At 40.9% G+C, this 18,573-nt stretch overlaps 1 protein-coding gene across 3 annotated transcripts in view; it reads right to left on the bottom strand.

Annotated features, from left to right (window-relative positions):
* The window catches only part of tbkbp1 (TBK1 binding protein 1), a 78,958-nt gene that overhangs the window by 19,442 nt on the left and 40,943 nt on the right, over window positions 1-18,573 (bottom strand). For 2 of the 3 annotated variants that reach the window (XM_084342822.1, XM_084342823.1), the window contains exons 4-7: window positions 16,292-16,550; window positions 6,994-7,116; window positions 4,132-4,236; window positions 1,229-1,376 (exon numbers count right to left, since the gene is read on the bottom strand). In XM_084342822.1, coding sequence (XP_084198948.1) covers window positions 1,229-1,376; window positions 4,132-4,236; window positions 6,994-7,116; window positions 16,292-16,534 — 619 coding nt within the window. In that variant the 5' untranslated portion in view covers window positions 16,535-16,550. Of the gene's footprint in view, window positions 1-1,228; window positions 1,377-4,131; window positions 4,237-6,993; window positions 7,117-16,285; window positions 16,551-18,573 lie in introns of all 3 variants that reach the window. The other variant, XM_084342821.1, reaches the window with a different exon arrangement.

Genomic DNA, 18,573 nt, shown 5'->3' with positions numbered 1-18,573 from the left:
AGTCCAGTGATTATGGCGCATTCAGATTTGGTCTTTGGACCTCCACAACAGCAAAAAAAATCATCACTGTCAAAATGGCATCCGCTGAGCTCCTTCTTCATCCCGGGGGAGAGGCAGCAGTCTGAGGGTGCCAAATCAGGTAAATAAGGTGGGTGTTCAAATCCTCTTTCCTGGAGGGCAGCCATCGCCTCTGTGGACTTGTCTCAGACAGTGCTGACTTGCAATTTTCAATAACCCAAAACACCACAGAAGTTATTAACTTCAAACTTCCTGTATAATCACTTTAGGAGTTGAAGTGCATGTGCATGGAACGATAGTTTTATAGCTCATCTCCTTCTGTCTTGAACTCATCACCTCTCATAGTGGTTTAAGTCGTGAGATTACTTCTTTGTGTTAAATACTGAAACTACAAATAATTTGAGGCCATAAAAGGAATTATTTTTACTTTTTATTTTACCATTCCTTCATTGCTAAAATTCAAAGCTGACTTTGCACTCGTGTACATTGCATCTTATTCTTTTTTGTATGTAAAACATAATTTCCAGTTCTTTCAGATGTCTGTAGAAAGCAGAGCACAGGCAGACGTCTCCATGTCTGTATCTATATAATTCTGGAGAAAGATCCTGGTCATCTTTTTACAGAGGAGTGATGGAAAGCATCCTGACAGGAAACATCACAAACTGGCTTGGTTCATCACAGCCCATTACAGAAAGGCTCTACAGTGGGTGATTAAAACCACCAAGAGCATCACTGGTACCATCTCCAGAGCATCAGTGATCAGTGAAGTGAGATGTCGGCATAGAGCTCAAAGGATACTAAAAGACAGCATCCACCCCAGGCACAGTCTGTTCACCCTGCTGCCATCTGACAACAGATACAGAAGTATCTGCTGCCGTACCACAAGACTACAGAGCAGCTTCGCTCCCCAGGCTGTGATACTCCTGAACCGGTCCTCTAGCTGCTGTGAGCAAAGCAAGTTGCAGCCAGAGCAGCTACAGCTGAACCGATGAGGAGTTTTGTTCTTTGTTCCTGCTGCTAAAAAGTTTCTCCCTCGAGATTTATCCAAATAAAAGTGCTGATAAAGACAGAAGTGCTGTGCTGTGTTCAAGGTGCCCTCTGAAAACAACGGCAATCATAGTAATAGAAATTTCTGGCACCATTGTTACCATCGCAGCGCACAGTCTGCGATACAGATATAAATCCCGAGTGAGAGTCGACAGTCACTCACTGTGTGCGTCGGGGCCGGCGTGCAGCTGCAGGTACTGCATGTCTTTGCTGTGCAGCTGCATGTTGAGTTTCTGCAGCGAGTTGTCCCTCTGCCTCAGAGCCGACTCCAGGCCCAGGATACGCTCCACGTGCTTCTCCACGAGGCTCGTCTGGAAACAAACACATGTTCAATGCTTCATTTAAAACCAGCAAATACATTAAAAACATATACAGTATATTCTTTGGCCACACAACCAGGCTTTGCTTCTTTTTTACTGGCTAAAATCCAGTTTGTCTGCTAAATGTCAGCATGACTAATCAGCATTCATATCCTGATATTATAGTTTTGATATTTGCACAAGGGACTGATATTTACTTTATCAGTTTATCCAAAGGTTTGATTGATGTACAGGGGACAAATGCAGCCTTCCTCACCAGAAAAACGTAAAATAAAAAAAAGCAGCTTCTTACAACCGATATCTAAGTTTATTTTAGGCAGCGACCCTTTAGTTGCTGCGGTAATGGGAGCAAAGGAGGAAGTCATGTGCCTCCCTTGAGACCCAAACTGCCATCATAAAAGAGACAGTACTGCTGACAGCACACCTCAAACTGCACATAAGGTCTATTTTGACTCTTTCTATTATGAATTTTTGATTCATGGAGGTTTTATATTAGTAAGACTTTACTCAAACTAAGAAAAGTGATTTAAAATCCGGCTCTTCTTCAAAAGTCTACAGGTGAAACACATCCAGGTTTTCACCTGGGAGAATGCTAACCCAAAAAAAGATGATCTTTTCTTAAACCTGACTAAGTAGTTTGGTTTCGCAACAAAAATGCAACCATTTCACAACCTCAACCACCTGATGACGACTGACCGTCAACTCTTAAATTAATTGCCAACTATTTTTGATAATCAATTAATTTGTTTAAATATTATTTTAAGAAAGAAAAAAGAGAAAATCCTCTGATTCCATCTTCGTAAATGTGAACATTTACCTTTGGGTTGTGGACAAAACAAGACATTTAAGGACGTCATCTTTGCGAGGGTGGTGTTAACCCTCCTGGAAATAGTTTTCATATCACTTCTCCTCGTCCTTGTACAAACTATTTAGTAAAAAAGTCTGAACATTATGTAGATTAGGGAGTGAGCGCACTGCTGGAGGGTTAAAGGTCAATGAGGCTCAGTAGGTAGTTGGAGCCGCAGCTCCAGGTGACATTGACACTGTGTCAGTCATTGGCAGGTGGCACTCCCAATATCTTTGGCACACCTCAGCCTTTAATCACTCCGAACACACAAAACTGCTGATGCTGCTCGGCAAAGAGCCGCTCGATGGACTTCACTCTCATATGAGATGGTTTATTATCACAGAGGGGATCTGAGAGAGACCAGCCAGCCAATCTGTTCAGTTGGAAGCCTCTACCTGGTCTGGATCGACTTTGATTTGTTACAGAAATGTGTTATAAAAAATGATTTTCACAGTTGCACACAAATGTTTTTAACAAAAGGAGCTGGAGGATGAAGCTAGAAACTAATCCTAGTATTGCGGTAGAGAAGTTGCGGTATCTTGGTAAAACAATTACAATAATTTGCTAAATTGAAACTTTTGTTCGCTTCTACTCAAAAAAATAATCAAGCGTATGTGCCGTGCCAGGGGAGAAATCTCACTGAGTGACTCAGAAAGGACTCTTCTCTCTGAAGGACTGTTGACTCACTATAGGAAGTAATGAAAAAGTTCACTCGGGAGGCAATTACTTTGAAATGAGCAGTGTGGTGTAGTGGAAGTGCACAGTCAAAGTGATCCAGTGCATTTTTTGTGAAGGCGCTCTTTGCAAAATGTCTTTTCTTCTTTGTCGCGCTGTCAGAGTCCCAAATGTGAAAGTAACATCAGGAGAGAAAAAGGATTTACATGAGCAGGGACATACAGACCCAATATATAACCCAGTGAAGTTACAGGGAGAAAGACACCTGAATATTACACTCACATACATTTAAAGCCATGAGCATTATAGAGAGATCTCCACCGTCTTCAGACATGACGCTCAGCTTACTTGTAATGAGGACGTCGTCTCAGCCTGTGAGAACTGTTGTAGACTCTCTGAGCGTCTAGAGGTTACTTTGTAAAGTCTGAGAAAAGCTGTGCTGACTACAGAAGAAGAAGAAATAATGTCTAATTACAGATTCTGTTGGTCGCCCAACAGAAAGATGTAAGATCCAACATTTTTCCCTGGACAGACGTGAATCAGGGGGTAGTTCATGACCGGCGCTTCCCTAACTTTGAAGGGTAGGTTCACATTTTTTCCGTCCCCAAACTGTCTATACTCGTTAAAGGGAGATTGGTTATTGAATCAAAGCTAGGTAACATGATTTATTTCATGGTAAGCAGGTGGTAATTACTAAGGAACGTGTTTGAAATTTATTTGAAATTGCCTCTCGGTTACCACAATAAATACTTCAAAATGTTTCGAGAATGGTGCCAATATACTGTAATTTAATAATACTACTTTCCACAAGCAGCTGATAAATAGCGGAAATTTTTTTATTTGTTTTCAGGAATCTTCCAACTAGTGTCCACCTAACTTCCTCCTCAGCAGGCCACTCAATCAAAGTGAGTTATTGCAGCTTGATTTCCAACTAAGTTCTGGCTAACTTCGGCAAACGATATACGAGGATTGTTGTTTTTTTCCCAACACTTAGATGGAAAAATGCTTAAAATAAAGAATCCAGACAGCTGGAGAAAAAAGGAGGATCGATAACAGTAACCCACAGTGCTCTCAATGTATACGTGTGCATGTTAATATTTGACATTACATATTCACCCTCATCGGCAGAGTGTGTAAGAAATCATTAATAAGCCATGTGGCTCACGTGTAAAGCTACTGTAAAATGTAGAAATGCTCGGTGCGATGAGCCGAATAATGTCTGACCATCTTGTCGAGATCCCTCTGGAGGTTGCTCTTCTCCATGTGGATCTTCTCGTAGGCCTGGATCACATCCTCCAGCTGCTCCTCTCTCTCCTTCCTCTTCTGGAGCTGCAGCGTGAGAAACAGAGAAAGAGAAGCTGAGACCAAAGAAGAGGAAGAAGGAAAAAAAAGGCTTGACATACATTTACTTTTTTTTCCTCCTTTGTCAGTTTTCAAACTTCCACTCTGCCAAAACAAAAAGGCAGAGAGGAAGAAAAAAAACACCAAAAAACTTCCATTGTGAGAGTCATCAAATGTGTCTCTTAAGAAACTGTTACATAACCAACCAATTGAGGACACTGAAATCCTGACACCTCAGCATGCACACAGCAAACTCTCCCGGATCTCAACAAATGGATAAATCATGTTTTCAACAATCTTTTGAAAAGAAAAAGAAAAAAATTGTCTGGATGTCTCGCTGGTCTATTCTCCTCACGCTGTGGCATAATAAAGGGGTTGAATGTCACTGGAAGCAATAATCACATCATTTTTGACACTTCTGAGGGCAGTGACATGCAAATTGAGTGAAATGAGGAGATTTTTTAAAAGCAGGCGAGGAGACAGAAGTGTGATTTCTGATGGAGGAAATGTTCACTCTGACAAGGCTAAACATGTGAGTGGGAGCATCAGGAAAAGCAGTGACAGAAACAGAGAGCCGGCGTGGACAAAGAGGTACAGTATGTCACAGCAGTGTGCAGGAGCGGCGAGGCCTATTCAGCGCGCCTATGGTAGCATATACTAGTAGAAAAGTGACACCGAGGTGAGGACGGCCTGTCAACAGCATCGTGACTGAGGAGAGCGGGATTACTCCAGAGCTACAGTAGGTTTCTATAAAGGGACCTAAAAAAAATAACAAAATTCTGAAGATGTTCTCATTATCACCTTCTATTCGTACATCACTCCTGACACTGTTTGTGGGACTGATTTGTTGTTTCGTACGGCCTGTTCAGTTCACAGCTGTCTGGTTTTGTTCTAGTATTTTGGAGAGGATTTTTAGTTTGGTCTAGTGGAACGTAGCTTCTCCAAGTCCTCTGTAAAGAAATGAATTCAAGGTGTGCAAGTTTGAATGGTCCTGCTATGATCCTGCAATCCCAATTCCCCCAAAAGTTGTGCAAAACATAAATAAAACAGAATGTGATCATTTGCTAATCCGTTGTAAATATATGCATATTCTCAAAAAGTACAAAAAAGGCTGGGAAGTTTGTGGAACATTGCACAACAGGGTGTTTTTTTGACATTTTTGTTAATTTCCCAAGGGAATAACGTTTGGATCTTGATGAGAAATCAGTTGTATTTGGCTGGCTGGTATCTGTGAGTGAGTACAATTTGATGCAGATCCTAAATCTGGTGAGCTTCAATATGGTTCAGCAGAAACTTACAGTGATACAGGGCTGGCTGTTGAGTTTGACGATGAATTGGGCTTGATTGAAATAAAGGGGATTGCTGGGCCATGACCGACTTCTACCATGACATTCGATTTTCCCTAATGCGTTGCTTTTCTGCTCATGCCATGTTCTGTCTCCAACTGACTTTAATAGAAAACACATTTAAAAGCAAATAATGAAAGATAGGGAAGAGTCAGTGCTGGTGGCCTCTGAGCCAAAGATTTGCTGCTGGGCCTCTAAAAGCCCCTCATTTATTCCTCTCTCTAAGTGATTTGTACTTCTTTTTTCTTATTTTACTGGATTTAGTTGTGTAATTTAAGAATCCACAAAATATAAGCACAGAACTGAAATAATGACGCTCTTGTAAACAGATTTTGACACAGGCACGCTCTGCAAAACATGCCCTGAAGGTCAAATATAAAGCAGAGAGACAGAAACATTAAGGCCCTCGTGTCAGGTGATTGTGCTTCAGTGGTGGATGCAGTGTATTCCCGAATGAATGTACACGCAACATGCTCAGGTGGAAGCCTCGGCCGTCACGTGTCAGACGTTATGTGAGGAGAAGCTTTGCAGAAAACATTGCTGACATTTTTCCTTCATTTATTGACCTTTGAATTCCTCTAATTCTTCTTCTCAGGACAGGAAATATATATGTCACCTCTCTCCACCTCTCCTTGATAAGTGCAAGTCATCTCTTCGCCGAAAAAAAAGAAGAGGATATGGTTTTTGCGTGTGTGGTCCGGGTCCCAACAGAGCATGCTCAGTGAGCCGTGGCACATTTCATCACTGTGAATGCCCGGTGTCAGAGCTGTGCGACCTTGTGTGTCCCGTTAATCGTTTCTGCTGCTCCCATAAACCATTTCCTTCCTCTTTCTTGCTCTCTGGCTCTTTTTACCGCTTGCCTTCCTGTTGTCGGCCGTTTCTCATTTCTATTTCCCCATGCTCTCGTTCACAGAGTCATAAAGGTACATTCAAGTAGAAGAAAAGTAACAAAACTGATTCTTCTTTCAAAATAAAGCCCGTGCACACATCTGACGTATGTCATCCAAACACATGGCAGGATGTGTCGGGAAGAGACTCTTATTTTCCTTCTTAAGGCGTACACATTCAGCAAAAATCTCGGCCAGGTTTGGTCCCAATTATAGCCCGTCTCCGAAGTAGAGCACCAGCGTGAAAATCCCATGTCACAGTGCTGCTTGGATGGTTTCTTAAAAACACCCGTTCTCAGTAATTTCTGCTTGGACAGCAGCTTTAGAGCTTAATTAGTTCTGGACGTCTTTCAGCGTATGTCCACCAGGGTTGGCCTCAATTCACTTTTAATTCAATTAATTCACATGCAGGGAGGGATTTCAGCAGAATTCAAACACTTTGGTGCGATAAGGTTTTTTTTTATTCTACACATTAAAATATAGGGTTTCTTTCTCTTCTTCCCTCCTCTTACCTCGTGGGTCAGGACGTTGACTCTCTGCTGCAGGTTGCCATTTTCTGAGTGCAGCAGCGCCGTCTCTTTGCTCTCAAAGGAGCAGTAGGAGTTGTTGTCCCCGAACTCGCTGATCATCGGGAACTGCAGGAGGAGAAGAAGTAAACAACGTTACAGAGATTTATTAGACATGCACTAACAAGGATATGCTTAGGAGAGAGCGCGGAGAACAAGACAGTAAAATAATACAATGAATGAACCCTTTTTCTTATTTATCATATTTTTTCTGTTAGTTTTCTTTCCCCTGCTGTTTTCGGCACATTTTTTTCTGATGATTTCACACTGGGATCATTAAAGATTCATCCCGCATCGAGTGCAACGTCTGTTTGGCCCAGATATCACTCAGAGGATCAGGGTGTTTTAACTAAAGTCGTGTTTTTGGGGTGTTTTTTTTTTCTCGTGAACTAGATTTTTTATTTTTCAGTTCTCAGTGAATTGGCACAGCAAGTTGGTTTAATCATACTTTATAATTTCATCCCACAATCACTCAGCTGCTGTTTGTCTATCCATCTATCAATATCTTTGTTTGTCCATCTGTCCGTGTTTCTGACAAAACGATGCAGAATGATTAAAAATTACAATTAAACAGAGTGTTATTTCTTAAATCAACTGCAAAATACTTTAATTTCAGCAGATTGCTGTTTTTTATATAAAATGTGGAGAATATTGTTCACAATTTACAATATGTTGGGTGCAGTGGTGGATTCAGAATGTTTGAGGAGCAGGGGCGGAAAAAAATACAAAGGGCACCAGCAGCACAGTGAAGAGAGGGCACTTTATCGTGATTTATCGACCACAGGGGCATCCATAGGGCACTTTTGTTGTCTTTTTTTTCAAACATGAGTCCACCAGTGGTTGGATGCACTGATTACATTTGGATACATTTAGATGCATTTGGCAGATGGAGCCAAGCAATGTTTAACACTTTGTATAAGCATCAGAAAATGGATCCTCCCCTTGCCCCTAGACTTAGAGGATAAGGCGGGCAACATTCTGTATTTTTGTTATCGTCAACAAATCCCATGAGAAGACCAAAACCAACAATGTGGTAGTTTGAACCACTGGTTTTCTAGTGTGGAAATACATCTTCAAAAACAGCAATATCTCCGTCAAAGACCCAACAGTCTACTTTAATTCAATCAAGCCTAATCCAGTTTCAAAGAAAATATATTCAAATCCGCTGGAGCCGGATGTTTATTTGGATCCTCATCAAATTGTGCTCACTCATAGATGCCTGCCTGCCACCTAAATACACCAGATTTGTTTCATCAATCAGATCAGATCCAGGCTTTATTCCCTCAGAAATTAAGGAAAACGTCGAAAAACATCCCATCTTGCTAAAGAAAATGAGAAAAAAACTTTTTGTTTTGTTTTGTGAAAACCTGCTAACAAACAATACCTCCTTGGCAGAATTAAATAGATAGTTTCATTTTTAAAAAATGCTCAGTAGTTTCCTAAAACATCTGGGCACTGTAGTTTTTAAGCCAACGTTGTACAAACAGGAATAAACAAAAAACTTTTGTTAGAGTTTTGTTAGACACCTGGAGCCAGATAAAACCATATAATATGTGCATACGTATTCTTCTCATCAGATTAAAGAAAGCTGTGTGTACTGTACGCCTGATTGTGTTTTAGAAAAGCCATTATAACATCTGTTTCTATATCGATACCTTTGCCCGCTCCACCGCTCATTACACCTGTCAGCGAGGAGAAAAAGTGCAAATGATTGTGTTTTCTACTGCAGCATCAAACCAGCTGTCGTTAAGCGTGACCTGACAGCCGAGGCTAATTATAGCACAGTGCCTGCACACGCACTGTACCTGAAAATCACACAAAATGACAACTTCTAGAGTTCATATTAAATGGGCTTCACGACTCAGGATCACATGAAAAGATCATTAACAGGCAAGTAATCCAGTGTTCAAATCACCCCTGATAAATAAAACTAAAAGTAAGTTTATACATTTGCCATGAAGACTGCAAAATAATAACACAATCAGTGACATTGATAAACAAAAGAAAAGAAAATCTAAACTTCATTTGTCATAGTTTGGGTTTCTTTGGTTTGTTAATTTCCTGTTTTATTTTGTAGTTGTATCCTCTTGTGTCACCTTCTACTTCCTGCTCACCTGTGCTCCCAGTGTTTCCCTCCTGTGTTCCTGTGCTCCTCCACACACCTGTCTCACATCAGCCTCGTTAGCTCTGCCCTGTTCCCATTGTCTATCCACCTGTACCTCATCCCCTCGTTAGCTTAGTTTGAGTATGTTTAGTATTGTTCCCTCGCTCTTCTTTGGTTTGTCTGTTTTCAGTCCCGTTGTCTCCAGTGTGTTCCCTGTGTTCTTCTTGCTACTTTCCTTTCCTGCCTTTTTGTTGCTTGGTCTTTCTATTTTGGAGTTTGGACTTGGAATACAGCTTTATCTTAACAAGGCTCGCTTTTTGTTGTTCCACCCACCTGCCTCTGTGTCTCCTCACCTGTCTCCTCTTACATCTCATGTCCACCTCATCGTTTTACCTGCAGCGATATTTCGAAAAAAACGTGTGTTTACACCGTATAAATAACAGTTAAATGTGGGAAAAGGTGTACGCATGTCTTCTTTTTTGAATACAAATCGGGATACAAATTTGCATCGGGCTCCAGGAGTGCTTGTGAGTAATTCCTGCAGCAGGACTGTGTATGTGGGATTGAGTCAAGATAAACATGGTAATGGCTCATTGATGTGTTTTTAATAGTTTTTGGACAACAACGGAGCTCGGTGGCACAGAGGAAGAAGATATATCAGACTTTGATACTGGATACTCGTAGTCACAGACCTTGATCGCCTCACTGAGCTCATAAGCCAAGAGCGAAAACATATTCATGGTTGCATATAATAATACAGAGGAACAGGTGCAACTTTGCTGCAACAGCATTTCATGAAATCACTTCAATTATGCAGAAATAATCACATTAACTGCAGCTACGATTATGCAGATATGACTGATTATGTAATCATATTTCTGTAGAATAAGCATTTTATGGGTCTGTACAACATGTACCGCTGTTTCACTTTTAAAACTAAGCAATTTGTCTAGTTCAAGTGCTACACTGCTGTTTGGTTGCAGAATACTGTGATAGAAACACACAAGTTATATAACGTTGTGTGCCTTTAACCCTACATGAACACATTTACATTTAGAGTGCCTTCCATAAGCAGGGAGGGCTTTTTCATTTTCCGTGTGAAGTCGTTGCCACTGATGCAACATCTATTTGAGGAGCAAACAACCCTTTTCCATTTAGCAGAACACCTCTCTCTGCTCAGTTTAACAGTAAATGTTCGCAACATGGGCAAAAAACCCCCCCGAGGGACCCCGGGATTTCTCACACTGCAGAACGTCGGGGAAACTGGAGAACAGGCTCGCTCTCACCCCATGTTCAAAGCAGCAGGGAGCACTCCCATCTGCATCATTACAGCGGCTGCACTCAGGCGCCTTGTATTTAGAGAAAGCCTGCAGCGAAACTTAGAAGTTGACAAAAGAAGAAAAGGCCTGAAATTATAGAAAATAATCCGGAAATTGCCAGTCAGGCGAAAAAGTCCTTCCAGAGTAAATATTGTGATGTCCATATAAAAAGACACATGATGTATTTACGGATGCACAGGTGCGACAGCTGCCAGCATCTGCACCCACTCTCCTAAAATCAACACCTGTCTCCGAGGGAACGGGTCCTGAACAAACTGCGAGCAAGACAACATCGACGTGGCAGCCTGCGGCCTTCAGCAACAGCTGCTCGCTAAAAAGGATGCAGGATTTCTGCGCTCACGTACGTCAGGAGAGGAAACTGTCTTTTCCATCGATTTGGCAATTTTTACCTCTGAATCAAAATCTTGTTTTCACAACGAGGATGTTGCTTTGGTGTGTCGGTGCATGACAATAAACCGAATATAGAAAAACAAATCTAAAAAGATAAAAGCAGCTCTTTAAGTCAAGGAGCATTAATAGATGAGAAAGTAGACTGCAGACCTCCACCAAAAACCAGCCGTCCTCTTTAATTCTATCAAAGCTGGTCCAATATCAAATAAAACATATCTGAATACACTCGATCTGGATTTTATTAGGATCCACATCAAATTGTACTCACTTATACCATATTGAGGTGATACCAGTCATCTTTTTTAGGCAAGATCCAGACATTGTTCCCTGAGAAATCAATGAAAAAAGACAACAACCAAATAAACGCCCTATCTATCAATGTTGAAGGAAGTGTTGAAAAATGTCTGGATTTGCCTCTTCATCCAAATCCACACAGATAATGAGACCTATTCTGGGCTGAGAGTTTGTGTAATCCTGCTGACAAACCAGCCAACTGACAAACAAACAAACAAACAAACCACCCAACAAACCAACAAACCAACAAGCGAGTCGTGAAATATGTACAGGAATGTGCAAAAAGACTCATTTCCAGTTGCCTCATTCGATATAAATAGATAAAAATGGAAGTGATGATGATGTATGTGAACTAAAACATTGAGGGGTAAAAGTGGATCTGAAATGGTAAATAATGGACTTTCGCCTTTCTGGTCTACGGACCACATAAAGCGCTTTTCAGCACTTTGCCACATTCAACAAGTGAAAACTGTTTGATAAATTATTAAGTGATTTGATTTAATTAAGGCGGATTTGATTAAAAAAAAGTTGACATGAAATGATGAAAGCAGAGCGATGTTTTACCTCTTTCCCCGTCTGACATGAAGCATTCATCACTCACAACATGAACACGTTATTTATTATTGAGGAAAATTTGCCTCAAGCCAAATAAAAAAATGGAAGTGAAATGTTTACGAATTAATAATGGAAGTGATGAAGTGCATTTGAGTAATAAATTGCCGTTTGATTTGATTATGTTGATTGACGGTGTTGCTGTGATAATCAGCTGGGCTGTCTGTCATTCATCATTCACAACACTCAACTGACATTTATGATTCACAGCAAGCAGTTTTTCTTACTTTCGTGCAAAATACCAATCAAAATCCACGCCCACTGATGAACCTGATCCGCTCGTGATTTGCTGCTGCCAGCAAAAAAAAAAACTAAGCAGTAAGTGTGAAGGGCTGAGCAGGAGCAAAGCACAAGTCAAGGGGTTTTCTTTACATTAGGGGGCCCAGACGGAGGGGACACATCAACGGCCTACACTAAAAATAGAAAACACCTGTTGTAAAATATTAAGTATTCAAAGTATTCAAAGTATTCAAAGTATTTCATTGGTTTCACCTCAAAGTCTTGTAAAAACCGATCAAAATGACCTTTCAATATCAATTATCGAAATCAAAAGCAAGCTCAGTGGTCCTCAAAGAACTTTATTTTTCTCTTCGCCCTCGCCTCACCTACTTCTGGGCATCCTGAAGTGTGTTGAAAGAAAAACAACACTTGCAGCGTGTTGTTTTTTAGATTAGAAAATCAAATCTGCACGGATGTTTGCAGGTGAAGGAACTCAAGATGTGGTTGTAAAGTTCTCCTCTGCCAACAGAGTGACTCCTCTTTTGGTTTGTTCTAATTTGACTGGTACATTTTTACAATTAAAATAAATGATTCAAATTTGTCCATAATGACTTTTAGGTGGTACATTTCACAAACAAACTGTAGCGGTTACATCAAATATAAAGATGTAAATGACAGCATACCCATCAGAGTTGGTGTCATTTTAGTTTCATTGTCTGTTTGTGTGTTTTCTAGGTTTTGTTGTGTCTTCACCAGCCTGATTTTCCCTCCACACCTGTCTTGTTTTATTTTAATTAGCCTAGCCCTGTTAGCTGAGTGCTTCCCCGAGCTGCTGTCCCTCCACACCTGCACTTCATCTCCCTTCATCATCCCTCCCCTCAAAAAAGGTTTAAGGTCAGGTAGTTTATTCAGGCATGAAAATAAATCGGTTAATGAAGATCTTTCTCTTCTGATTAAAATTGGTGGTGATGGTACTAAACATGCATTTTAGATGAATTATTATGTACCCACTTAACCAATAAAGTGTATTTAAGCGAGTGCATGATGAAGGGGTGTTTCTACCTGAAGTTATGTAACCGGCTCTATTAAAAACATAAGCATCCGTTTTTTGATGCGAGCCTCTAATCCTGACCCAGAATCAAAGCTGTCTGGAGCTTCAGTTTGCAAAAAAAAAAACCCAAAAAAACAAAACTCTTCGACATCACAAAAGATTCAGTTTCTCTACCAACAGTATCCTGAGTAGTGGAGCATAATGCTGCACCAGCTTTGGATTTGTCTTTCTCAGCGTTTCAAAGTAGCAGCCTCTTTGATAACTTTTTGTCATTTGGAGCGTTTCGTCCTCTCTCCTCTCAGCTCTCGGCTCGTGATACGTCTCTCTGCAGCATCGTTCACATGCTTGTACACCTGAAGTGAAAACCAGCAACACAAGCTGAGGGGAAGCGGATACATTACAGCCTCATCACTGCACAGTATGATTCCTAGAGTAAGTAGAACACGACGGACTGATGATAATAAGAAGAATATCCAAGAGTGGACTTTTTTTTTTCTCTTTAATCCGTCTTTGTTCTTAATTTCAGCAATTTATCTCCCCCATGCTCCTTACATCATTATCTCCTCTTTCTGGCTCATTTCTCTTCCCTTTTGTGTCTCGCGCCGCATCCTTCTGCCCATTTAACTCCCTCTTCCCGCTTATTTTTCCACTTTCCCTCACTTTCTGCCCTCCCACGCTATTCCTTTATGCTCATTCCCCCCCTGTAAATCTGCCCGCTGGCCCAGCTACTGCTACGAGGTGGATTTCTGCTTCATCCGCTCCCCAATCCAACCGAGAAGTCATCTGATTTCCACCACCAAGCAAACAGGCCCGGCTGTGCAGAAATGTTCACGGTGTCACTGACTTCATGCATGAATTTAAGCTGATTCTCTGTTGTTTTAGACACAGAGTAACATTATGTACGGCTTGTTCTGTTTGGATTCAGGGTGGACATAGTTTCCAATATCTGAGATCTCATGACCTCACTGGATGAGCCCTTATGAACCCTGTGTCCTGTCTCTTGACACGATACAATAACTACCTCCCTGCTGACTTCCGATCGATTTCACCAATACTCCTGATGTATGTAGACGCGAGTAATTGAACTGGGTTTAAAACTGAATCATTATCAATACAGGAAAGCTACGAAGCTGAATTTTGAAGTTTATTTAGAAAATGTGTGGTCCACAGTCCGTGATTGGTCAAACCTTAGTTGGGGATTATCTTCACATTATCAAAACCAGTTGAGATGGTTAATCACTTTAAGTTCAGCATTAAACTGACTCTATAGGATCAGTTCCTGAAGGATAACCTCACCAATCAATTATTGGCCGGTTCAGCTCAGCTCAGCTCAGCTCGGCTTTAAAGGGTAAAAATATAAACTAATGCTGTAGACATCACCGTGAAAATTCCCCAGCTGATTACTCACAGTAAGATAATTCATTTTTTGGTCTCACAAGTCTTCAGATTCTTTTGAATATATGCAAAGTATTCATTATCTAATTAAATATGCGCTCATTTGCATACATTTGCATACATCCAGGACAGAAATAAAGCCAGGTGAAACAATTCTTTCCTCATTGTGTTGACATATTATAGTCAAATGTTTTCACAGAGGGAATCTCTTTATATCACTCCATAAATCAGAAAATACTGCCATAAATACAGCCGTGAACAAACAATTTTCACCATGTTTTTAGGAATAAAATGTTCTGTAAATCTGGCTATGAATTATATTTGAACAAAACCCCTCTGTGAAATATTTTAGAATATAGATAGGGATGAAACTGGAAAGTTTGGTGTGTGTAAAAGCTACTGAAGTGAGCTCCACTCGCAAAAAACAGAAATCACACAGGTAAGAGTTAAGTTTGAACATATTTTTATGACGACCAAGGTCACCTAAAGAAACATCATCGTCATCCACCATCACGGCCTCTTCCAGTGCTGTAAAGTGTGAAGGGACTCAGAAACTTTGACGATCAAACTCTCACTTAGTTTGCAGCATACTGACCAGAGCTGCAACGACTGGTCGACTCATTGATTAACATGCCAGCACTGTTATAACTGATTCATCGCTTTAGTCATTTTTTTAGACAAAAAACAAACATTCACAAGTTCAAACTCTCTCAAATGTGAGGATTAGTTGTTGTTTTGTCTGTTGTTTACGACCGAATGGAACAGAATGTGATAAGTTGCTCATCCTTTTTGACACGTACTCAACAGAAAACAGCACAAAGCCAGTATATTTAATTTTCCACCTGATCAACTGCATTGATTTTTGTTAATTTATGCCCTTTTCTGAAGTTGATGTGAGCAACACGTCTCACACAAGTTGGGACACGAGCAACAAAAGACCGGCAGAGTTAAACAAGTTAATTGGTGACAGGTGGTCGTATCGTGATTGGGTATAAAATGGGCATCCTGTCCTAAAACAAGCTACTCTAAATACATATCCTTGGGCTGTGGGGAATTATTAGAGGTATGTTTTTAATTTCCCAGTTCCCAATTTCACAGACAAACTTAATTGTCTAACCAAGGAAATAAGATTAATCGATAATGAAAATAGTCGCAGCCCTGGCACCGTCTCCTCGCCTCTGCCTCTTCCTGCTTTCTCAAGCAACCCAACAAAAAGTTTGTTAAAGGAAACACAGGTAGAGCCGACACAGCAGCTTCGCCTCACCTTACCTGGGACATGTCACATTTGTTGACAGTCTGCCAGCTCTGCCAACATTAATTTGCATTCTGAGAATCCAAATAACAATGCAGGGAAAGCAAAGAGAGCCTCTCCTCGATATACAGATACAGAATACATGTTAATACCGGGTCAGTTTCAGGTTATGTGTTAAAACCCTTTTACAGCCCCTCACGTCGCTTCCAGGCACTCAATATTATTTTACGTAAACATGAGTTAAAAACCCTCTGTAGCCTTCTGCCCAGATTTATTAGGATGATTTCCCTCTTTTGGAGTCATGTTTACTCCCCCGCCGGTCCACGATCAAAGCCCACCAAAGCTTTCCCTCCTTTTATCTTTGTGTACTATCTCGGTGCCTCAATAAAAATGGAAAATGCTAAGGGTGAGTGGAGAGCTCTCTCCCCCTTTTTTGAAACACTTCCAATAAATCAAAAAGCAAACCAGCCTTATCCCCGTCTGCTCCGGAGACCTTCTGTCTGATACCAGCAAGGTCGAAAACAACCACAACAATTAGTTTGCAAAAAAGTCTCCTATTATTTGACTTTGAAGTGAGAAGCCTTCACCTTGATCTCATAGATCTTGAGCTTCCTCTTGATGCTGGTGTTCTCTCGCTCCAGGCACGCCAGCCTCGTCTTGATGTCCTGATAGGCGGTGATGAGGGCAAAGTGGGAGGCCGAGTAGACGTCATCGGGGGGCAGGGTGGAGGAGTGCCACGCCACGCTGCCACAGCCATCCTCCTTCAGGCCCCCGGCGTCGCCGCCTCCTCCCAGCAGCCCCAGCTCCCCTCCGCCGAACAGAGACTGCATCACTCAGAGCCTCAGCCTGAGGACAGACACAGACAGTTGTTTGCTTATTAATTATTAAAACAGCAGATTGTTTCCATTCAATTAAATGTACCCACCCAAAAAAAAAATGTCTAGCAGTGGTTCAGCAGTGCTAAAAACATCAAGCAGGCAGCGACTCGCAACAAACAAAAAAAGGAACAAAGACATTCAACTGAGAGCAGACAGATTTCTGGCACACACGATGTAAAATATTCAAAAGCAAAGTGGGTACAGAGAGTTACAGGAGGAAGACTGAGGGACACTGAAGCTTATAGATGACTCAGCGCTTTACTGTCTTATTATCACTTCGGATGCAGGTGTAATTATCTAGTTACCACATCGAGCTGGTGTCCAGGTTCTGATCATATTCAGGAGAAATCCGGTTTCATGATTTTTAGAGTTTTGTTCCGACTGAAGGCGAAGCAGACTTTACTAGACATGATGGACACAAATGGAATAAAGTGAAGTACAGAAACAATGTGAAAGTGTTTCAGCCCAACCGCCGGCTGTATGACTCAACTCTTTAATGTACTCGTCATGAATGTGCTTTAGAATAAAATAATAGAAAGAAGTGGAGTCCTTGGCGCGATGTGAGATCAGACAAGAGGCTGAGTGCTCTCTGGCAATCTCTCTAACACATGCCTGTACACACAGTCGAGCAGCTGGTGGTGGAATGTACATTTACTCAAGTACTGCAGTTAAGTACAAATTCAAGGTTCTTTCACATTACTTAACTACTCCACTTGAGGGGCAAAAAATATACTTTTACTCCACTATATTATCTGTGAAGTAATTATTGTGTTTACTATTAGTTACAATAACTTAACACTTACGGACTGAAGAAACTCGGATAACGCTTTTATGACGCTATTAAATTTCACATCATACTTTGTCTTGACAGATGATTCAACATCATAGATTCACTAATGTGCATGGTAATTTTTGATTTTCATATAGATATATATATATATATGTATATATATATACATATATATATATATATCTTGAAAATGGTAGTTTTCAATGGTATGCACACAGTTGGTGCTTATGTTGCTAGCTAGCCGTAGCTAATGTCTACAAAGTTGGTGTATCACTGCAGATAAATGAAAACTGCAGTCCTTCTCTGCGGTTCCCAAATATTTTTAAACCCCTGCACCCCTCCATACAGATGTGTTTTCATGGCTCTTAGCTCTCAGTGTACACTCATACTTTGTGTCTCTTGAGGGCTGAGATGAATCAGCGTTTCTTTGAGCTTATTTTCAGGTTTCCATCGCTTCCATCTGACCACAGCTATTTATTGCCGTTATGGGTCTTGAAAACTCTCATAGCGCGATGCAGGAAGTGAACTGTGATTTTTTAAAACTTTTTCCCGACTAAAAACATCCAAAACATCCAAAACAATGGTTTAAAAGTGAAAGTCGTGGGACGGGCTGCTAAACAGTTAGCTGAAACGATATATCCGTAAAGCAGAGACAAGCTGCAGATTGTTCTCTGTAAGTTTAGCACTGCTAGCGAGCACTTAAACATTGTCATGTAGTTATTTTGGGAAATGTTATTAGCACCCAGGTATCCATAGCCAGCAATGCTATTGGCAACCAAACCTCTCCTATCTGAATCTAACCAAGTAGTTTTGGTGCCCAAACCTGACCGAACTGCAACAAACAACTGAAATAAGTAATCTAAGTCTTAAAAAAGTCAATGTTTCACACAGGACTTCAACTTCAAACTCCTCGTTGAAAGTCCTGTGTGTCTTTGACCCATTCATCCACCACAACCGCCACCCTATGTGTCCCTCTTTATAATACGTAGTAACAGGTGTAGATAGCTGAATAGCTACCTTACCAATCTTAGGTATAAATGGACATTTTCCCTTTTTGTGTGTGTGTTTTGAAAAGCTGAAAAATGAAAATGAACAAATCCTGCAGCCTCATTAGCTCATCCTTCAGGCACTCCAGCGACAGCACCAACCGCTTTGAAACTTCAACTTGCATAAATAGTGCACAGTGAAGAGGTTGAGTCTA

The sequence above is a fragment of the Pagrus pagrus genome (genome assembly GCF_965226575.1).
Source record: "Pagrus pagrus genome assembly, chromosome: 21".
Classification (NCBI taxonomy): domain Eukaryota; kingdom Metazoa; phylum Chordata; class Actinopteri; order Spariformes; family Sparidae; genus Pagrus; species Pagrus pagrus.
Note: the sequence above shows the minus strand (reverse complement) of the source record. Positions and strands in the feature narration are given on the sequence as shown.